Genomic DNA, 24,209 nt, shown 5'->3' on the forward strand with positions numbered 1-24,209 from the left:
TCTAACTACACACCCTCAGAACCCCTACACTCTGCATCTTCTAACTACACACCCTCAGAACCCCTACGCTCTGCATCTTCTAACTACACACCCTCAAGACCCCTACACTCTGCATCTTCTAACACACCCTCAAGACCCCTACGCTCTGCATCTTCTAACTACACACCTTCAAGACCCCTACGCTCTGCATCTTCTAACTACACACCCTCAAGACCCCTACATTCTGCATCTTCTAACTACACACCCTCAAGACCCCTACGCTCTGCATCTTCTAACTACACACCCTCAAGATCCCTACGCTCTGCATCTTCTAACTACACACCCTCAAGACCCCTACACTCTGCATCTTCTAACTACACACCCTCAAGACCCCTACATTCTGCATCTTCTAACTACACACCCTCAAGACCCCTACGCTCTGCATCTTCTAACTACACACCCTCAAGATCCCTACGCTCTGCATCTTCTAACTACACACCCTCAAGACCCCTACACTCTGCATCTTCTAACTACACACCCTCAAGACCCCTACGCTCTGCATCTTCTAACTACACACCCTCAAGATTCCTACGTTCTGCATCTTCTAACTACACACCCTCAGAACCCCAACGCTCTACATCTTCTAACTACACACCCTCAAGACCCCTACACTCTGCATCTTCCAACTACACACCCTCAAGACCCCTACACTCTGCATCTTCTAACTACACACCCTCAAGACCCCTACGCTCTGCATCTTCTAACTACACACCCTCAAGACCCTTACGCTGTGCATCTTCTAACTACACACCCTCAAGACCCCTACGCTCTGCATCTTCTAACTACACACCCTCAAGACCCCTACGCTGTGCATCTTCTAACTACACACCCTCAAGACCCCTACACTCTGCATCTTCTAACTACACACCCTCAGAACCCCTACGCTCTGCATCTTCTAACTACACACCCTCAAGACCCCCACTCTCTGCATCTTCTAACTACACACCCTCAAGACCCCTACACTCTGCATCTTATAACTACACACCCTCAGAACCCCTACGCTCTGCATCTTCTAACTACACACCCTCAAGACCCCTACACTCTGCATCTTCTAACTACACACCCTCAAGACCCCTACGCTCTGCATCTTCTAACTACACACCCTCAAGATCCCTACGCTCTGCATCTTCTAACTACACACCCTCAAGACCCCTACGCTCTGCATCTTCTAACTACACACCCTCAAGACCCTTACACTCTGCATCTTCTAACTACACACCCTCAAGACCCCTACGCTGTGCATCTTCTAACTACACACCCTCAAGACCCCTACGCTCTGAATCTTCTAACTACACACCATCAAGACCCCTACGCTCTGCATCTTCTAACTACACACCCTCAAGACCCCTACACTCTGCATCTTCTAACTACACACCCTCAAGACCCCTACGCTCTGCATCTTCTAACTACACACCCTCAAGATCCCTACGTTCTGCATCTTCTAACTACACACCCTCAGAACCCCAACGCTCTACATCTTCTAACTACACACCCTCAAGACCCTTACGCTGTGCATCTTCTAACTACACACCCTCAAGACCCCTACGCTCTGCATCTTCTAACTACACACCCTCAAGACCCCTACGCTGTGCATCTTCTAACTACACACCCTCAAGACCCCTACGCTCTGCATCTTCTAACTACACACCCTCAAGACCCCTACGCTCTGCATCTTCTAACTACACACCCTCAGAACCCCTACGCTCTGCATCTTCTAACTACACACCCTCAAGACCCCTACTCTCTGCATCTTCTAACTACACACCCTCAAGACCCCTACGCTGTGCATCTTCTAACTACACACCCTCAGAACCCCTACGCTCTGCATCTTCTAACTACACACCCTCAAGACCCCTACACTCTGCATCTTCTAACTACACACGCTCAAGACCCCTACGCTCTGCATCTTCTAACTACACACCCTCAAGATCCCTACGCTCTGCATCTTCTAACTACACACCCTCAAGACCCCTACGCTCTGCATCTTCTAACTACACACCCTCAAGATCCCTACGTTCTGCATCTTCTAACTACACACCCTCAGAACCCCAACGCTCTACATCTTCTAACTACACACACCCTCAAGACCCTTACGCTGTGCATCTTCTAACTACACACCCTCAAGACCCCTACGCTCTGCATCTTCTAACTACACACCCTCAAGACCCCTACGCTGTGCATCTTCTAACTACACACCCTCAAGACCCCTACGCTCTGCATCTTCTAACTACACACCCTCAGAACCCCTACGCTCTGCATCTTCTAACTACACACCCTCAAGACCCCTACTCTCTGCATCTTCTAACTACACACCCTCAAGACCCCTACGCTGTGCATCTTCTAACTACACACCCTCAGAACCCCTACGCTCTGCATCTTCTAACTACACACCCTCAAGACCCCTACACTCTGCATCTTCTAACTACACACCCTCAAGACCCCTACGCTCTGCATCTTCTAACTACACACCCTCAAGATCCCTACGCTCTGCATCTTCTAACTACACACCCTCAAGACCCCTACGCTCTGCATCTTCTAACTACACACCCTCAAGACCCTTACACTCTGCATCTTCTAACTACACACCCTCAAGACCCCTACGCTGTGCATCTTCTAACTACACACCCTCAAGACCCCTACGCTCTGAATCTTCTAACTACACACCATCAAGACCCCTACGCTCTGCATCTTCTAACTACACACCCTCAAGACCCCTACACTCTGCATCTTCTAACTACACACCCTCAAGACCCCTACGCTCTGCATCTTCTAACTACACACCCTCAAGATCCCTACGTTCTGCATCTTCTAACTACACACCCTCAGAACCCCAACGCTCTACATCTTCTAACTACACACCCTCAAGACCCTTACGCTGTGCATCTTCTAACTACACACCCTCAAGACCCCTACGCTCTGCATCTTCTAACTACACACCCTCAAGACCCCTACACTCTGCATCTTCTAACTACACACCCTCAAGACCCCTACGCTCTGCATCTTCTAACTACACACCCTCAAGATCCCTACGTTCTGCATCTTCTAACTACACACCCTCAGAACCCCAACGCTCTACATCTTCTAACTACACACCCTCAAGACCCTTACGCTGTGCATCTTCTAACTACACACCCTCAAGACCCCTACGCTCTGCATCTTCTAACTACACACCCTCAAGACCCCTACGCTGTGCATCTTCTAACTACACACCCTCAAGACCCCTACGCTCTGCATCTTCTAACTACACACCCTCAAGACCCCTACACTCTGCATCTTCTAACTACACACCCTCAAGACCCCTACGCTCTGCATCTTCTAACTACACACCCTCAAGATCCCTACGCTCTGCATCTTCTAACTACACACCCTCAAGACCCCTACGCTCTGCATCTTCTAACTACACACCCTCAAGACCCTTACACTCTGCATCTTCTAACTACACACCCTCAAGACCCCTACGCTGTGCATCTTCTAACTACACACCCTCAAGACCCCTACGCTCTGAATCTTCTAACTACACACCATCAAGACCCCTACGCTCTGCATCTTCTAACTACACACCCTCAAGACCCCTACACTCTGCATCTTCTAACTACACACCCTCAAGACCCCTACACTCTGCATCTTCTAACTACACACCCTCAAGACCCCTACACTCTGCATCTTCTAACTACACACCCTTAGAACCCCTAGACTCTACATCTTCTAACTACACACCCTCAAAGCCCCTACACTCTGCATCTTCTAACTACACACCCTCAAGACCCCTACGCTCTGCATCTTCTAACTACACACCCTCAAGACCCCTACACTCTGCATCTTCTAACTACACACCCTTAGAACCCCTAGACTCTACATCTTCTAACTACACACCCTCAAAGCCCCTACGCTCTGCATCTTCTAACTACACACCCTCAATACCCCTACGCTCTGCATCTTCTAACTACACACCCTCAAGACCCCTACACTCTGCATCTTCTAACTACACACCCTCAAGACCCCTACGCTCTGCATCTTCTAACTACACACCCTCAAGACCCCTACGCTCTGCATCTTCTAGCTACACACCATCAAGACCCCTACACTCTGCATCTTCTAGCTACACACCATCAAGACCCCTACGCTCTACATCTTCTAGCTACACACCCTCAAGACCCCTACACTCTGCATCTTCTAACTACACACCCTCAAGACCCCTACGATCTGCATCTCCTAACTACACACCCTCAGAACCCCTACACTCTGCATCTTCTAACTACACACCCTCAAGACCCCTACACTCTGTATCTTCTAACTACACACCCTCAGAACCCCTACACTCTGCATCTTCTAACTACACACCCTCAAGACCCCTATGCTCTGCATCTTCTAACTACACACCCTCAGAACCCCTACGCTCTGCATCTTCTAACTACACACCATCAGAAACCCTACGCTCTCCATCTTCTAACTACATACCCTCAAGACCCCTACGCTCTGCATCTTCTAACTACACACCCTCAAGACCCCTACGCTCTGCATCTTCTAACTACACACCCTCAAGACCCCTACGCTCTGCATCTTCTAACTACACACCCTCAAGACCCCTACGCTGTGCATCTTCTAACTACACACCCTCAAGACCCCTACGCTCTGCATCTTCTAACTACACACCCTCAATACCCCTACGCTGTGCATCTTCTAACTACACACCCTCAAGACCCCTACGCTCTGCATCTTCTAACTACACACCATCAAGACCCCTACACTCTGCATCTTGCTGCTTGAGACAAACTCCTATTCGGGTTCCTGGGGGGTCATCAAAGTGAAGCAGGCTATTCTCGGTCCTCGCTCCACAATGGTGGAATGAACTTCCCACCACAGTCAGGACAACTGAAACCCACCCAATGTTCCACTGTCAACTAAATACACACTTCGTCAATCAATAAAAACTAAATAAAGAAACTAAAAACAAAAACCTTCTTACGGTCTTTTACTATTATGTACTTTACCACTATGTACTATCCCTATACTGTACTACTACCTACCGTCCTAATATGTCTATACTACTATGCTAATATTAGGGCTGACCCCTATTAGTCGATTAGTCGACTAATCGGTCGAAAGGAGCCATAGTCGACTGGCCAACCTCTTAGTCGAATATAAAAAAAAAAGAAAAAAAAATTATATTTTTTTTTATTTTTTATCATTCTTTCCAAAAGAAAATAGGCCTAGAAGCGTGGCTAACGCTAATGGCACGCATACCAGAGGCTAACTGCCTACGAAAACAGGCACAGAGGCACTGAAAGAGGATTTCACCCATCTAATGAACACACTATACTAGACAAATATCAAGATGTATCCATCAGTGGACCAATTGCATGCTTTTGCAGAGGACAAGAAGCCTTCAGTCGACTCCTTCAGACATTAAGCACCCCCACAGCCCAAATGGAATGATAAAAAAATTATAATAATAATAATAATAATTAAAAGAAAATGTAAAAATATATATTTTTTTGACCAATAGTCGACTAACGGCAAATTTTGGCCAATCATAGTCGACCATCCAAATCCTTAGTCGGGGACAGCCCTAGCTAATATGTCTATACTACTATGCACTGAGACTGTAGCACTCAAGTTCAACACTGTTTGACGAACAATCTTACTTACCCTTAGCTGCCAGAGTTGTACCCTTCCTGCTGCCTTTACCTTGCTCAAGAGGTCTACGGCAGTTATGTAACATCTCAGTTATTTATTATTTCACTACAATACAATAAATAAAAAATAAGTCTCAATAAATAAAAAATAAGTCTCACCGGAGCTCCGCCCCTGCCCTTGTCACAACGTGCCGCCCAATCACAGAGCCTGCCAATGCTTAGCTCCACCTCCTCGACAGCCTCCTCCAATGAGAGGCCGGTCTGGACCTTCACTGACGTGGCTATATCCTGCCTCTTGGCCTCCAGGCCTTTAGCCAGAGAGTAGAGCGACTGAGCACGTGCAGACGGAGGCTTCTTCGCCCAACTGAAGGAGAAAGGAGAGAATGTTGAGGATGTTTATATGTAACCTTTTTAATCACACATTTACCCCTTTCACTACCACACTACAGAAGGTTAGCCTTTCACTACCACTACAGAAGGTTAACCTTTCACTACCACACTACAGAAGGTTAACCTTTCACTACCACACTACAGAAGGTTAACACTTTCACTACCACACTACAGAAGGTTAACCTTTCACTACCACACTACAGAAGGTTAACCTTTCACTACCACACTACAGAAGGTTAACCTTTCACTACCACACTATAGAGGGTTAACCTTTCACTACCACACTACAGACGGTTAACCCTTTCACTATATCACACTACAGACGGTTAACCCTTTCACTACCACACTACAGAAGGTTAACCCTTTCACTACCACACTACAGAAGGTTAACCCTTTCACTACCACATTACATACGGTTAACCCTTTCACTACCACACTACAGAAGGTTAACCTTTCACTACCACACTACAGAAGTTTAACCTTTCACTACCACACTACAGAAGGTTAACCCTTTCACTACCACACTACAGAAGGTTAACCTTTCACTACCACACTACAGAAGGTTAACCTTTCACTACCACACTACAGAAGTTTAACCTTTCACTACCACACTACAGAAGATTAACCTTTCACTACCACACTACAGAAGTTTAACCTTTCACTATCACACTACAGAAGGTTAACCTTTCACTACCACACTACAGAAGGTTAACCTTTCACTACCACACTACAGAAGGTTATCCCTTTCACTACCACACTACAGAAGTTTAACCTTTCACTACCACACTACAGAAGGTTAACCTTTCACTACCACACTACAGAAGTTTAACCTTTCACTACCACACTACAGAAGTGTAACCTTTCACTACCACACTACAGACGGTTAACCTTTCACTACCACACTACAGATGGTTAACCGTTACATTGTGATATGTAGCTAGCTACCGTAGCGTGTTGTTACATGACCAGCCAGAAAGATACCTGACAAGTTATCACATTGTGTGTTTGTGTACCAGCTCTCAGAGTCAACATCAACTTTGATTGCCGTCCAATGCATTGCAAAAGTTTTTTCTCCTAATCTAAGGTCTGTGTGTGTGTCCTCATAAGGTCTGTGTGTGTGTGTGTCCTCATAAGGTCTGTGTGTGTGTGTGTCCTCATAAGGTCTGTGTGTGTGTGTCCTCATACGGTCTGTGTGTGTGTGTGTCCTCATAAGGTCTGTGTGTGTGTGTCCTCATAAGGTCTGTGTGTGTGTGTGTCCTCATAAAGTCTGTGTGTGTGTCCTCATAAGGTCTGTGTGTGTGTGTGTCCTCATAAAGTCTGTGTGTGTGCGTGTGTGTCCTCATAAAGTCTGTGTGTGTGTGTCCTCATAAAGTCTGTGTGTGTGTGTCCTCATAAAGTCTGTGTGTGTGTGTGTGTGTGTCCTCATAAGGTCTGTGTGTGTGTGTCCTCATAAGGTCTGTGTGTGTGTGTGTGTGTGTGTGTCCTCATAAGGTCTGTGTGTGTGTGTGTCCTCATAAGGTCTGTGTGTGTGTGTGTCCTCATAAGGTCTGTGTGTGTGTGTGTGTGTGTGTGTCCTCATAAGGTCTGTGTGTGTGTGTGTGTCCTCATAAGGTCTGTGTGTGTGTGTGTGTCCTCATAAAGTCTGTGTGTGTGTCCTCATAAAGTCTGTGTGTGTGCGTGTCCTCATAAGGTCTGTGTGTGTGTGTGTGTGTGTGTCCTTATAAGGTGTGTGTGTGTGTCCTCATAAGGTCTGTGTGTGTGTGTCCTCATAAGGTCTGTGTGTGTGTCCTCATAAGGTCTGTGTGTGTGTGTGTGTGTGTGTGTGTGTGTGTGTGTCCTTATAAGGTGTGTGTGTGTGTCCTCATAAGGTATGTGTGTGTGTGTGTGTGTGTGTGTGTGTGTGTGTGTGTGTCCTTATAAGGTGTGTGTGTGTGTCCTCATAAGGTGTGTGTGTGTCCTCATAAGGTCTGTGTGTGTGTCCTCATAAGGTCTGTGTGTGTGTGTGTGTGTGTGTGTCCTTATAAGGTGTGTGTGTGTGTCCTCATAAGGTCTGTGTGTGTCCTCATAAGGTCTGTGTGTGTGTCCTCATAAGGTCTGTGTGTGTGTGTGTGTGTGTGTGTGTGTCCTTATAAGGTGTGTGTGTGTGTCCTCATAAGGTGTGTGTGTGTGTGTCCTCATAAGGTCTGTGTGTGTGTGTGTGTCCTCATAAGGTCTGTGTGTGTGTGTGTGTGTGTGTGTGTGTGTGTCCTCATAAGGTCTGTGTGTGTGTGTGTGTGTGTGTCCTCATAAGGTCTGTGTGTGTGTGTGTGTCCTCATAAGGTATGTGTGTGTGTGTGTGTGTCCTCATAAGGTCTGTGTGTGTGTCCTCATAAGGTCTGTGTGTGTGTGTCCTCATAAGGTCTGTGTGTGTGTGTGTGTCCTCATAAGGTATGTGTGTGTGTGTGTCCTCATAAGGTCTGTGTGTGTGTCCTCATAAGGTCTGTGTGTGTGTGTCCTCATAAGGTCTGTGTGTGTGTCCTCATAAGGTCTGTGTGTGTGTGTCCTCATAAGGTCTGTGTGTGTGTCCTCATAAGGTCTGTGTGTGTGTGTCCTCATAAGGTCTGTGTGTGTGTGTCCATAAGGTCTGTCTGTGTTTGTGTCCATAAGGTGTGTGTGTCCTCATAAGGTCTGTGTGTGTGTGTGTCCATAAGGTCTGTCTGTGTTTGTGTGTCCATAAGGTGTGTGTGTCCTCATAAGGTCTGTGTGTGTGTGTGTCCATAAGGTCTGTCTGTGTGTGTGTGTCCATAAGGTGTGCGTGTGTGTCCTCATAAGGTCTGTGTGTGTGTGTCCGTAAGGTCTGTCTGTGTGTGTGTGTCCTCATAAGGTCTGTGTGTGTGTGTGTGTCCTCATAAGGTCTGTGTGTGTGTGTCATCATAGGGTATGTGTGTGACGTGTGTCCTCTAGGGCTGACCTTCGATTTTTCTTTGGAATTCGAAGCTTCTGGGCCGAGATTCGATTTTAATTCGAAGCTTCAAGATACAAAGAAAAAAATCTATAAATTTTTTTATGTTGTGGGACTTGTACATCACTTTGTTCAACTTTGTCAGTGCTGTAAAGTTTAAACCTTTTTAAATCGTAGACAAACAAAACACTTTGCTTTCATGAAATATTGTAAGCCGTCATTTGAGGCTTTATAAAAGCAGCACAATGAACACAAATCTTAAAAAAAAATTAAAAAAAATCTTTTTTTAATATATTCAAATTTTATTTTCATAATCGAATCCCATGCCCATCGAACGAAGCTTCGAAGCTTCGAAGTATTTAAGACAGCCCTAGTGTCCTCATAAGGTATGTGTGTGTGTGTGTGTGTGTGTGTGTCCCTCGCCTGAGGGATCTTAAGTTCATCTCACTCCAAGTTAATTTGTCGGGCTGTGATATGTAGCTGGCTGTGATATGTAGCTGGCTGTGATATGTAGCTAGCTGTGATATGTAGCTAGCTGTGATATGTAGCTGGCTGTGATATGTAGCTAGCTGTGATATGTAGCTAGCTGTGATATGTAGCTAGCTGTGATATGTAGCTAGCTGTGATATGTAGCTGGCTGTGATATGTAGCTGGCTGTGATATGTAGCTAGCTGTGATATGTAGCTGACTGTGATATGTAGCTAGCTGTGATATGTAGCTAGCTGTGATATGTAGCTAGCTGTGATATGTAGCTGGCTGTGATATGTAGCTATCTGTGATATGTAGCTGGCTGTGATATGTAGCTGGCTGTGATATGTAGCTAGCTGTGATATGTAGCTAGCTGTAGCTAGCTGTGATATGTAGCTAGCTGTGATATGTAGCTAGCTGTGATATGTAGCTGGCTGTGATATGTAGCTAGCTGTGATACGTAGCTAGCTGTGATATGTAGCTGGCTGTGATATGTAGCTGGCTGTGATATGTAGCTAGCTGTGATATGTAGCTAGCTGTAGCTAGCTGTGATATGTAGCTAGCTGTGATATGTAGCTAGCTGTGATATGTAGCTGGCTGTGATATGTAGCTAGCTGTGATATGTAGCTGGCTGTGATATGTAGCTAGCTGTGATATGTAGCTAGCTGTGATATGTAGCTGGCTGTGATATGTAGCTGGCTGTGATATGTAGCTAGCTGTGATATGTAGCTAGCTGTGATATGTAGCTAGCTCTGATATGTAGCTAGCTGTGATATGTAGCTAGCTGTGATATGTAGCTAGCTGTGATATGTAGCTAGCTGTGATATGTAGCTAGCTGTGATATGTAGCTAGCTGTAATATGTAGCTGGCTGTGATATGTAGCTGGCTGTGATATGTAGCTAGCTGTGATATGTAGCTAGCTGTAATATGTAGCTGGCTGTGATATGTAGCTAGCTGTGATATGTAGCTGACTGATATGTAGCTAGCTGTGATATGTAGCTAGCTGTGATATGTAGCTAGCTGTGATATGTAGCTGGCGGTGATATGTAGCTAGCTGTGATATGTAGCTAGCTGTGATATGTAGCTGGCTGTGATATGTAGCTAGCTGTGATATGTAGCTAGCTGTGATATGTAGCTGGCTGTGATATGTAGCTAGCTGTGATATGTAGCTAGCTGTAGCTAGATGTGATATGTAGATAGCTGTGATATGTAGCTAGCTGTGATATAGACATGCTCCCCCTGTTCGAAGTTGGTTAAGGTTAGAGTTTGGAATCAGTGCTGGTGGTCTGACTATCCATCGCTACCGGGGAACATAGGACCCGGGGAACATAGACATGCTCCCCCTGTGTCCTCACTGTTTATAAACCAATATCTTGGTAATGGGGGTTTAGTGTTAGGATCACCATGACAGGACGCATACCGAGTTGAATAAACATGAAGAAACAGAAGAGTTGAAGAAACAGAAGAGTTGAAGAAACAGAAGAGTTGAAGAAACAGAAGAGTTGAAGAAACAGAAGAGTTGAAGACACAGACGGGTTGAAGAAACAGAAGAGTTGAAGAAACAGAAGAGTTGAAGAAACAGAAGAGTTGAAGACACAGAAGAGTTGAAGAAACAGAAGGGTTGAAGAAACAGAAGAGTTGAAGAAACAGAAGAGTTGATGAAACAGAAGAGTTGAAGAAACAGAAGAGTTGAAGAACAGAAGAGTTGAAGAAACAGAAGAGTTGAAGAAACAGAAGAGTTGAAGAAACAGAAGACAGAAGAGTTGAAGAAACAGAAGGGTTGAAGAAACAGAAGGGTTGAAGAAACAGAAGGGTTGAAGAACAGAAGAGTTGAAGAAACAGAAGAGTTGAAGAAACAGAAGAGTTGAAGAAACAGAAGGGTTGAAGAAACAGAAGAGTTGAAGAAACAGAAGAGTTGAAGAAACAGAAGGGTTGAAGAAACAGAAGGGTTGAAGAAACAGAAGAGTTGAAGAAACAGAAGGGTTGAAGAAACAGAAGAGTTGAAGAAACAGAAGAGTTGAAGAAACAGAAGGGTTGAAGAAACAGAAGGGTTGAAGAAACAGAAGAGTTGAAGAAACAGAAGAGTTGAAGTCTCTCTCATGATGTTCGTGATATTTTCTGTGGCGGCTCTTCACACAACAAGAAAATAAACCATCTTTTAACCCAAACATCCACCTGTCAACAGTCAACCAGATATGTGAGTACATGTGTATATGCGAGTGTGTATATGTGAGTACATGTGTATATGTGAGTGTGTATATGCGAGTACATGTGTATATGCGAGTGTGTATATGTGAGTACATGTGTATATGTGAGTGAGTATATGTGAGTACATGTGTATATGTCAGTGAGTATATGTGAGTACATGTTTATGTGAGTGTGTTTATGTCAGTGAGTATATGTGAGTACATGTGTATGTGAGTGTGTTTATGTCAGTGTGTTTATGTCAGTGAGTATATGTGAGTACATGTGTATATGTGAGTGAGTATATGTGAGTACATGTGTATATGTGAGTACATGTGTATATGTGAGTGAGTATATGTGAGTACATGTGTATATGTGAGTGAGTATATGTGAGTACATGTGTATATGCAAGTGTGTTTATGTGAGTACATGTGTATATGTGAGTACATGTGTATATGTGTGTGTGTATATGTGAGTACATGCGTATATGTGAGTGAGTATATGTGAGTACATGTGTATATGTATGTGTGTATATGTGAGTACATGCGTATATGTGAGTGAGTATATGTGAGTACAGGTGTATATGTGAGTACATGTGTATATGTGAGTGTGTTTATGTGAGTACAGGTGTATATGTGAGTACATGTGTATATGTGAGTGTGTTTATGGGAGTACAGGTGTATATGTGAGTGAGTATATGTGAGTGAGTATATGTGAGTGAGTATATGCGAGTACATGTGTATATGCGAGTGAGTATATGTGAGTGAGTATATGCGAGTACATGTGTATATGTGAGTACATGTGTATATGTGAGTGAGTATATGTGAGTGTGTTTATGTGAGTACATGTGTATATGTGAGTACATGTGTATATGTGAGTGTGTTTATGTTGAGTACAGGTGTCTGCTTGTGTGTGTTCTTCTCACCCAGGCTGGACTTTGATCGCCGCCTCCACCGCGTTGCGGACGTCCTTCCTTCCTCCGTCTGGGCAGTAGGCCAACAAACCAGCACCACCTGGTGGCCGAACCGCCACACTGCAGCCGGACTCAGCCTTACAGGGTTTACCGGCGACATACTGGTTATAGGACCTGGGGACAGGTGAGGCTAAAGGTCAGAAGTCGAGATGGTAGTAGCCTGTTATATATATACACACACACACACACACACACACACACACACACACACACACACACACACACACACACACACACACACACACACACACACACACACACACACACACACACACACACACACACACACACACACACACACACACACACACACACACACACACACACACACACACACACACACACACACACACACACACACACACACACACGCACACACACGCACACACACGCACGCGCACCTGGCAGGGTGTGATCCATCAGGAATGACGGCCGTCGCTGCCGTTGTCCCAAACGTGGCGTAGTCTAGTGGAGAGGGGGAGGGGCGAGGAAGAGGAGGAGAGGAGGAAGAGGACGGGCGCAGGAACTGATACAGACCCTGAGGAGGAGAGTGAGGATACATGGAGAGTGAGGAGTTGTGACTGAAGATGTTTTGTCATAGGCCTACATCCTGAACACACGGTGAGATACCACAGAACAACAGGCAGGCAGACATTGAGAGATACCACAGAACAACAGGCAGGCAGACATTGAGAGATACCACAGAACAACAGGCAGGCAGACATTGAGAGATACCACAGAACAACAGGCAGGCAGACATTGAGAGATACCACAGAACAACAGGCAGGCAGACATTGAGAGATACCACAGAACAACAGGCAGGCAGACATTGAGAGATACCACAGAACAACAGGCAGGCAGACATTGAGAGATACCACAGAACAACAGGCAGACATCGTCTCAAACACAGAATGACTGACCTACACCTTTTAATTTCTACTGAATACTTGTGTCTATAATATGTGTGTTTCTCAGTGTATGTGTGTGTGTGTGTGTGTCTGCGTGTGTTTCTGTGTGTGCGTGTGTTTGTGTGTCTCTGTGTGTGTGTGTTTCTGTGTGTGTGTGTGTGTGTGTGTGTTTGTGTGTGTGTGTGTGTGTGTGTGTTTCTGTGTGTACGTGTGTTTCTGTGTGTGTCTTCGTGTGTGTTTCTGTTTCTGTGTGTGTGCTATTATTGGCAGCTTAGCCGTGTGGAGAATGAGGTGCTATGTGTAGGGATGTCCGATATTATCTGCCGATATTGGCATTAAAATGTGATATCGGAAAATATCTGTATCGGTTTAAAAAAAAAAAAAAAAAAAATCTTTTTACATTTCTGTAACCTTTATTTACCCAGGCAAGCAAGTAATAACAAATTCTGATTTTATTTATTGTCAAAAGTATGCATAATGTTGTGTTAACAAGAGATATGTAATGTTAATTACCTGAAATTATTCTGCTTTTTGGGGGGGGGGGGGGGGGAACCCTGCATATATCGGTATCGGTTGATATCGGTATCGGAAATTAAGAGTTGGACAATATCGGTATATCGGTATCGGTAAAAAAGCCAATATCGAGCATCTCTAGCTATGTGTACCCTTAAGTGTTCAGTGCTGCTTGGCCCCGATACATTTGTTTCCCTGTTTATGTAATATCATTTGTGGAACCAAATAAAGTATTCAAATGTGTGTTTCTGTATGTGTGTGTGTGTACTCTCCTGAACACATCATAATTCCAGTTTAAATGCTAATTTCATTTATAAACATGAGTATGTCTCCCCCTGCTGGGTGTGGGAAGGAGGAGCATTTCAGCACGTTCCAACTTGAATTTATACGTTGGTTTTTACCTCCTGACCTCCATCAGTACAGGTTCCACTGTCCTTATGACCCGAGACGGGCAGGGCAGGGTCACTGACAGAGTGAGAGTTCACCCAGACAGAGCCCACCAGCAAACTAGAGAGAGAGAGAGAGAGAGAGAGAGAGAGAGAGAGAGAGATCCAAACATTAAGCCACTAAAAATTGTTTTATCTACATGAAAAGAAAAGGCAGAATCTAAACTTGAGACTAGTCATTAGAAAATGATATTTAGGACACAAGAGAAAAAGAAAGGAGAAGAAGAAGGAGATAAGGATAGGGAGAGAGAGAGATATATAAGGATAGAGAAAGAGAGATAGACAGAGAGAAAGAGAGAGACACACACACACAGAGAGAGACAGACGGAGAGATGGATACGGATAGGGAGAGAGAGATAAGGATAGGGAGAGAGAGATAAGGATAGGGAGAGAGAGATAAGGATAGGGAGAGAGAGATAAGGAGAGAGATGAGGATAGGGAGAGAGATAAGGATAGGGAGAGAGAGAGAGAGAGAAGGATAGGGAGAGAGATAAGGATAGGGAGAGAGAAGGATAGAGGGAGAGAGAGATAAGGATAGGGAGAGAGAGATAATGATAGGGAGAGAGATAATGATAGGGAGAGAGGAGAGAGAGAGAAAGATAGGGAGAGAGACATACGGATAGGGAGAGAGAGATAAGGATAGGGAGAGAGATAATGATAGGGAGAGAGAAGGAGAGAGAGAGAAGGATAGGGAGAGAGACATACGGATAGGGAGAGAGAGATAAGGATAGGGAGAGAGATAATCAGGCATGCGTTGTTCATGGGACGGGGTAGCACGGTGTGCAAGCTCACTCGCTATTTGCATATCAATAGCGCCGGTCGTCAGGTGTGTTAAATACGTTCTCAGACACATTCACACCTAACTTGTTGTGAAGACGTGTTACATTCCATTCGTAGAGGCAATTAGGCACTGTCTTTAGTCTGTGCCCAAGCGAGGGGACATTAAATGCGCATTCGCGGGAGCGCGCGCACGCGCCAGGAGCGCGCGTGCACGTGGTGCGTGTCACCCCAGATGATTTCAATAACGCACCACTGGAGATAATGATAGGGAGAGAGAAGGAGAGAGAGAAGGATAGGGAGAGAGATATAAGGATAGGGAGAGAGATAAGGATAGGGAGAGAGACATACGGATAGGGATAGGGAGAGAGATAGGGATAGGGAGAGAGAGAGAAAGATAGGGATAGGGAGAGAGAGATAGGGATAGGGAGAAAGAGAGATAATGATAGGGAGAGAGAGATACGGATCGATAGAGAGAGAAGGATATATATATATATATATAGAGAGAGAGACAGAGAGATAATGATAGGGAGAGAGAGACAGAGACAGAGAGAGAGAGAGACAGAGAGAGAGGGGGGTACAGAGGGAGGGGGTCTACCTCTTAGCAGTCTCCAGAGCCAAGGTGAGGTCTTCTGTCCAGATGGAGGCAGCCATGCCGTGAGGGCTGTGGTTGCCTGGCAACACAGACAATACATTTAGTCACTTAGCTGAACACTTTTATCCAACGCGACTTACAAGTTCTGCACAACAAGTCAGCAGGAAGGGTACCACTCTTTCAGCTGAGGGTCAGTGATATTGTTCGTCAAACAGTGTTGAACTTGATTGCTACACTCTGAGTAGATAGTAGTATAGACATATTAGCATAGTAGGTAGTAGTATAGACATATTAGCATAGTAGGTAGTAGTATAGACATATTAGCATAGTAGGTAGTAGTATAGACATATTAGCATAGTAGGTAGTAGTATAGACATATTAGCGTAGTAGTATAGACATATTAGCATAGTAGGTAGTAGTATAGACATATTAGCGTAGTAGTATAGACATATTAGCATAGTAGGTAGTAGTATAGACATATTAGCGTAGTAGTATAGACATATTAGCATAGTCGGTAGTGGTATAGACATATTAGCGTAGTAGTATAGACATATTAGCATAATAGGTAGTAGTATAGACATATTAGCATAGTAGTATAGACATATTAGCATAGTAGGTAGTAGTATAGACATATTAGTATAGTAGGTAGTAGTATAGACATATTAGCGTAGTAGTATAGACATATTAGCATAGTAGGTAGTAGTATAGACATATTAGCATAGTAGGTAGTAGTATAGACATATTAGCGTAGTAGTATAGACATATTAGCATAGTAGGTAGTAGTATAGACATATTAGCATAGTAGGTAGTAGTATAGACATATTAGCGTAGTAGTATAGACATATTAGCATAGTAGGTAGTAGTATAGACATATTAGCGTAGTAGTATAGACATATTAGCATAGTCGGTAGTGGTATAGACATATTAGCGTAGTAGTATAGACATATTAGCATAGTAGGTAGTAGTATAGACATATTAGCATAGTGGTATAGAGACATTAGCATAGTAGTATAGACTAGGGGTGTAACGGTACACAGAAGCCACGGTTCGGTACGTACCTCTGTATTGCGGTCACGGTTCGGTACGATTTCGGTACAACAGGAAAAAAATATTTATAATTATTATTATATATTTATAATAATAATTATTATTAAATATAATAATATTCTATAGGCTTGCCATAGTAGTCAGTGATACTGGTGTAATTCTGTGTTCAGGCATCCACGAGTAAATTAATTGCCTACTGCTGCACCTTTAACAACAACTTAGTTTCAGTTTCACTTGTAGAGAGGATTTAACTTCACGTGAAGCCGAGACTGAAGAAGACTAGAGAACAGATGACATGTTACACAACAATGGCAGAGGATTATCAATATTTTGGATTTAAACAGTAGCAGGCAGCAGCAACTGGAGAGGAGCTCAGATGATCTGGTGGTATGTTGTGCTTTTATTTTTTCTCCGATCAGCTGTGAGACTCCGCGGTCCGACAGAAAAAGGTTGACGTGTGTGTTCGCTCGCGCGTGTGTGTCTTTTGGTTAACATTATTGGGCGAACAAGAAAACGAAAGAAAACTGCAAAATTGTAATGACCCGGCTGTGTTAAACATTTAATTAATTCATCATGGTTTTGTTTTAGGGACAAATAGGCTGTAGTAATCAGGAGAGGAGGAGGGGAGAGCCGAGTGCAGAGTGTCAGTGCGCGCTGTTGTTAATTCTGTCCGCTTGTCATCGGAGACGTATTCGGCGTATGGCTGGATGTACCGCACCGTGACGGCCGTACCGTAAATTCGTGGGACGAATACAATACACGTACCGTTACACCGTTAGTATAGACACATTAGCATAGTAGGTAGTATAGACATATTAGCATAGTAGTATAGATACATTAGCATAGTAGTATAGATACATTAGCATAGTAGGTAGTAGTATAGACATATCAGCATAGTAGTATAGACATATTAGCATAGTAGTATAGACACATTAGCATAGTAGTATAGACATATTAGCATAATAATATAGACACATTAGCATAGTAGTATAGACACATTAGCATAGTAGTACACTGAAAAAACGGGAAAGAGCAGGTCTTTGAATTTACATTAATACAGTTAGTGCATGCAACAAATTCATTTATAATCCTTTTGTGATCATGTTTTAATCAAGTAAACTTCCGTTGTTTATGGAGAATGTTGAATTTACTGGTTTCTCTCGCGTTGATTGAAAACTGACAACTCAGTTAAATTAAGTTGAGTCACCAACCGGAAATAGTATTTGACTGCCAGAAAGTATGATGGACTCGTTGAGAAAGAACTCCCGAATTGAAAGTAAGTTCATCAAATTGATTTATGTTGGTGTTCAAGTGGGCACTGGGCGACATTTCCTCTAACGTTATATTGCTGTTTTCGTACAGTATGTAACTTAACCATTTCAAAAGTCTTGGTGTTTCTTGTCAATGCTAACTTGGCTAACGTTGTTTCATTATGCTCTGTCTGTATAAAGGGGCTACTAACGTTAGCTAGTTTGAGGTTCATTATGCCTGGGTCCAGTTACTTGTGCAGGTCCAGTTACGCATGCTTAATGTAGCCGGGCAGCTAGCTAACGTTAGTCAGTGCCTCTAGATAACGCATGCTTAATGTAGCCGGGCAGCTAGCTAACGTTAGTTAGTGCCTCTAGCTAACGCATGCTTAATGTAGCCGGGCAGCTAGCTAACGTTAGTTAGTGCCTCTAGCTAACGTATGCTTAATGTAGCCGGGCAGCTAGCTAACGTTAGTCAGTGCCTCTAGCTAACGCATGCTTAATGTAGCCGGGCAGCTAGCTAACGTTAGTCAGTGCCTCTAGCTAACGCATGCTTAATGTAGCTGGGCAGCTAGCTAACGTTAGTCAGTGCCTCTAGCTAACGCATGCTTAATGTAGCCGGGCAGCTAGCTAACGTTAGTCAGTGCCTCTAGCTAACGCATGCTTAATGTAGCCGGGCAGCTAGCTAACGTTAGTCAGTGCCTCTAGCTAACGCATGCTTAATGTAGCTGGGTAGCTAGCTAACGTTAGTTAGTGCCTCTAGCTAACGTATGCTTAATGTAGCCGGGCAGCTAGCTAACGTTAGTCAGTGCCTCTAGCTAACGCATGCTTAATGTAGCTGGGCAGCTAGCTAACGTTAGTCAGTGCCTCTAGCTAACGCATGCTTAATGTAGCCGGGCAGCTAGCTAACGTTAGTCAGTGCCTCTAGCTAACGCATGCTTAATGTAGCCGGGCAGCTAGCTAACGTTAGTCAGTGCCTCTAGCTAACGCATGCTTAATGTAGCTGGGTAGCTAGCTAACGTTAGTTAGTGCCTCTAGCTAACGTATGCTTAATGTTGGCTTGTCGTACAGAACTTGTAAGTCGCTTTGGATAAAAGCGTCAGCTAAATGACTAAATGTAAATGTAAATGTAGCTAGCTAAATGAAGTCCCATAGGTCACAGTGATTAACAGAAGTAAGCTCAACACTGCAGTGATCAGTGAAATGAATGTTTGTTTCAGGTTCATGGTAGAGGGGTCTACGGTCAAATTGTCTCCTTGTATTTAAAGTTATATCCATTAATTATGAATTGATAGCACTAGTACATTTCCATGTTTTGAATTGTTAGTGCAGTAGACCTTTTTATTATAATTATAGATCAGAGCTTTAATAATGTAACTAATGATGGTCTTGATTTATGTTACAGGGTTAGGTGCTGGGAATGTGGAGATGTAACAGAAACGATCAAGTAGGTCCACGCTTTTGCATCACTACAGATTAATTAAGGCATTCTTTAACAGCATCATAACACATTAAAAACATTTAGCTGGTTAGTGTTAGTCCTTGTATTTAAAGATATATCCATTAATTATGAATTGATAGCACTAGTACATTTCCATAATGTTTTGAATTGTTAGTGCAGTAGACCTTTTTATTAGAATTATAGATCAGAGCTTTAATAATGTAACTAATGGACTTGATTTGTCTCTGTGCTCAGTGATGCACAGTGATCAGACTATGCATCACTGTGCCTCACTGCATCACTGAGCACAGAGTGACGGTTACCATCTTCCTGGACTTTTAAAACAACATTGTCAATATTACACTTACAATACACTTAATGTAGATCTGTATTTTTTACTGTATTTATATTAGCATGTACATACATTACATAGGAAATGTGAATCCCGGACCGTATTTTATTTTATTATTATTTTATTCTTTATTCTTAGGCAATTTTTTGTTATTTGTGATTTGTTTTGTCTACCTAAATGTTTACTGTGAGCAATTTGTAGTGCCAAATTTCCCTCAGGATGATTAAAGTATTTCTATTCTATTCTATTTATGTTACAGGGTTAGGTGCTGGGAATGTGGAGATGTAAGGGGTGCACAGAAACTGTATCAAGTAGGTTCAAGCTTTTGCATCACTACAGGTTAAGGCATCCACGATTTGGAAGTAGTTCTCCCTTTCCATGTACGTACCTGCACTGCCCATGTACATTTAAGACGTGGAATGCCCTTATTGTCCACCACAATAAAACCCATTCCACAATAAAAAAAAAAAAATTGTAATTAATTTTAGTTCATTTTCATAACGCGGTAATTTGCTGTGTAATTAATTAATCTAATTAACGAGATAAACTGACATCCCTAATATATATATACACACACACATTATATTATATATAAACTATTGTTTTTTGTTTAACCTTTATTTACCCAGGGTAGGTTCTCTGAGCACAGATGCTCTTTTTCAGCTACGCCCTGCTTCACATTAACAGTTCCATTCACACCTGGGAGCTGCCCAGTACAACCACAGTCTGACACCGTTGGCCACTGAGCAACTCCACTGGAGCAGTTGGGGGTTAAGTGCCTTGCTTTATATTATGTATATAAACTATTATATAAACTATACTGTAAGTTAGAAAAATATACTGTACATAAACTATACTAGTTTCATAAATATCTCAGTTTTCATCTTTACTCACTCATGAGAAAATGTTCATTGACAAATATATTTAGTCCTGGGTTTCAATAACAAAATTATTTGCGCTGCTAGACTTGGCTGCATTGAGTGACAGCGGCCGTTACCCATAGCAACCGCCTCCGAGTGGCTTCTGAAGGTCATGAGAGGCAGCAGGGGTCCAGGAGGCGGAGTCACCACGCAGGGGGAGGAGGGGGCCACGCCACACAGCACGGTGGGGGGGTACTGGTCACCAGAGGGGGGGGCGGAGCTGGGCTGGATCAGCTGAGAGAGAGAGAGAGAGAGAGAGAGAGAGAGAGAGAGAGAGAGAGAGAGAGAGAGAGAGAGAGAGAGAGAGAGAGAGAGAGAGAGAGTAAAGTATTTAAAGAAAAAAAAGTATTTGCCTGATTTATCCAAGTGATGGCTTATTTTGAAGGTATGAACCTGTACTTTCATATTATGTAAAATAATTAAAAATAGAAAATCCCCAGAATCAGTGCGGGGGTCACAATCACAAAATAGCCCAGACTTCAGAGGGTTATTATTAACCTGTGGGAAGTTGAAGGAAGAGGCGAATCAATAACGCGCGTGACAGGTCCTTCAGTGACTTCCTACTTTATTCATTCACAGAATCAACCCCGTACACACACCTACTACTCCCCTATATCTCCTCCCCTGTGACGCGTCAACTCTGGCGTGAAAGACTCCCTTAATGTGACACCACACAGGCCCCCCCCCGAACACCCAGAGTAGACATACCCTGCAACCCCAACCCATACAAAAAAAAAAACCAAAGTACTCAGCCCCTCGTAGGAGGCCTGACTACCCGACTATAACGACTGCGCTTAACAGTCAGGGGGGAAGGGGGAAGGGCACGAGCCGGCGGCCGTCCGCGCCGGCGGCGAGGCTGGACTGGGGGAGAGTCCGGGGCTGCTGCCGGGGTAGAGGCAGACATGGGCCGCAAACCTGCGGCAGGAGTGGGGTTGGGTGGACGGCCGCGCCGTCGGGGCTGAGCCAGCTCCACCGGCCCGTCCGGGTCCACGTGTGCAGGCTTCAAACGGTCCACCGATATCCGCTCCTGAAGCCCCCCTCTGTCCACCATAAAGCTCTTGGGTCCCGCTTCCAGGACCCGGAAGGGCCCATCGTATGGAGCCTGGAGTGGAGATCGGTGGGCATCGCGGCGGATGAACACGTACGGGGCTGACATCAAGTCCTTGGGGATGTAGGACAGGGGAAAACAGTGATGTGCGGGCACGGGAGCGAAAGTGCTGGCGGTGTCTCGGATGGCCAAGCGATGAGTCGCAGCTGACCAGGGAGCTGTGGCACCTGGGAGGAACTCCCCAGGGACTCTCAGCGGCTGACCCAACACGAGCTCAGCCGAAGATGACTGCAGATCCTCCTTTGGGGCCGAGCGCAGGCCTAGCATGACCCACGGCAAACGGTCAACCCAATTACTGTCCGTAACAGCCGCCCGGAGAGCAGCCTTCATAGTGCGGTGGAAACACTCACAGAGACCATTTGCCTGCGGGTTGTATGCCACGGTGCGGTGGAGTTTCACCCCCAAACTCTCCGCCACGGCGCTCCACAACTCTGACGTGAACTGGGGCCCTCTGTCCGAAGTTAGATCCGCAGGGGTACCGAAACGGGCCACCCAGGTGGAGATGAACGCCCGAGCCACGTCCGCCGATGTAGTGGATGACAGGGGCACAGCCACCATGGTCAGCAGGTGAGTGAACCCCTGGGAGGGGGGCAGCGGGCCCACCAGGTCCACGTTAACATGATCAAAACGTCTCTCCGGGATGAGAAATGGCCCCAGCGGGGCCTTAGTGTGCCGATGCACCTTGGCGCGCTGGCACGCTACACAAGAGGCAGCCCACCCCTTGACATCCTTCCTGAGGCCCGGCCAGACGAACCTAGCCCCACCAGCTTAACTGATGCCTTCACCCCCGGGTGCGACAAAGCATGTATAGCATCGTAAATGCGGCGGCGCCAGCCAGCGGGGACCATCGGGCGAGGTCGGCCTGTGGAGACATCGCAGAGGAGCGTGGCCTTACTGTCATGGAACACCACATCCTCCAGTCTCAGTCCTGTCGTGGCTGTCCTGAATGCCTGGATGTCCATGTCCATGCACTGGTCAACTGCCATGGCTGCGTAGTCCACACCCAGGTGCACAGTGTTGACCCGCACTCTGGAGAGGCAGTCAGCCACCAGGTTGTCCTTGCCCGCCACATGCTGCAGGTCCGTGGTAAATTCCGAAATGGCGGACAGTTGGCGCTGCTGCCGTGCCGACCATGGTTGCGTGGTCTTAGCCATGGCAAAGCTCAGAGGCTTGTGGTCCACGAAAGCGGTGAACTCCCGGCCCTCCAACAGGAACCTAAAATGACGCGTGGCGAGGAAAAGGGCCAGCAGCTCCCTGTCAAACGTGCTGTATTTCCTCTCGTTGTCCCGCAGTGTCCTGCTGAAAAAGGCCAGAGGCTGCCAGGCGCCAGCCACCCACTGATCACACACCGCCCCCACAGCATAGTCCGAGGCATCGGTCGTGAGGGCTATTGGAGCGGCCGGGTACGGGTGTGCCAGCATAGTAGCGTTAGCGAGAGCAGCCTTAGCACTATCAAACGCCTGGACCCTCTCAGGGGACCAGTCCACCTCCTGATTGTCCTTCTTGCCCCTTAGTGCCTCGTACAGGGGGTGCATCAAGAGAGCCGCTCCTGGTATGAATCGGTTATAAAAATTGACCATACAGAGGAACTCCTGTAGGGGCTTGATGGTGCGAGGACGTGGGAAGGCAGTGATCGCCTCCACCTTGGTGGGCAGAGGCACAGCTCCCTGTGAAGAGATGTGATGGCCCAGGAAGTCTATGTCTGGCCGGCCGAACTGACACTTGGCTGGGTTAACAATCAGCCCATGTTCATTCAGCCGCTGAAACAGCTGTCGGAGGTGCAAACAATGCTCTTCAGCAGATGTGCTGGCCACCAGGATGTCGTCTAAATACACAAACAAAAATGACAACCCTCGCAGCACAGAGTCCATCAACCGCTGGAAGGTCTGCGCTGCCCCCTTGAGTCCGAAAGGCATCCTCAAAAACTCGAAAAGTCCAAACGGGGTAATAACGGCGGTCTTGGGCACGTCTCTGGGATGGACTGGCACCTGGTGGTAGCCCCGCACCAAATCCACCTTGGAGAAAATGGTGGTCCCGGCCAGGTGAACAGAAAAGTCCTGGCTGTGCGGGACAGGGTAGCGGTCATGATCCGTGGCACTATTGAGGCGCCGGAAATCTCCACACGGGCGCCACTTCCCATCAGCCTTCGGAACCATATGCAAAGGCGAGGCCCACGGGCTGTCGGAGCGCCGCACAATGCCGAGCTGCTCCATTGTGTCAAACT

At 45.4% G+C, this 24,209-nt stretch overlaps 1 protein-coding gene across 1 annotated transcript in view; it reads right to left on the reverse strand.

Moving 5' to 3' along the window:
• aldh16a1 (aldehyde dehydrogenase 16 family, member A1) overlaps nucleotides 1-24,209 on the reverse strand; it is a 95,451-nt gene that overhangs the window by 15,644 nt on the left and 55,598 nt on the right. The window contains exons 9-14 of the mRNA XM_084329403.1: nucleotides 20,955-21,111; nucleotides 15,874-15,949; nucleotides 14,454-14,559; nucleotides 13,033-13,169; nucleotides 12,584-12,745; nucleotides 5,835-6,039 (exon numbers count right to left, since the gene is read on the reverse strand). Of these exons, the coding sequence (XP_084185529.1) occupies nucleotides 5,835-6,039; nucleotides 12,584-12,745; nucleotides 13,033-13,169; nucleotides 14,454-14,559; nucleotides 15,874-15,949; nucleotides 20,955-21,111 (843 nt within the window). The remainder of the gene's footprint in view (nucleotides 1-5,834; nucleotides 6,040-12,583; nucleotides 12,746-13,032; nucleotides 13,170-14,453; nucleotides 14,560-15,873; nucleotides 15,950-20,954; nucleotides 21,112-24,209) is intronic.

This window comes from Notolepis coatsorum, assembly GCF_963971535.1.
Source record: "Notolepis coatsorum genome assembly, chromosome: 14".
NCBI classification, from domain to species: domain Eukaryota; kingdom Metazoa; phylum Chordata; class Actinopteri; order Aulopiformes; family Paralepididae; genus Notolepis; species Notolepis coatsorum.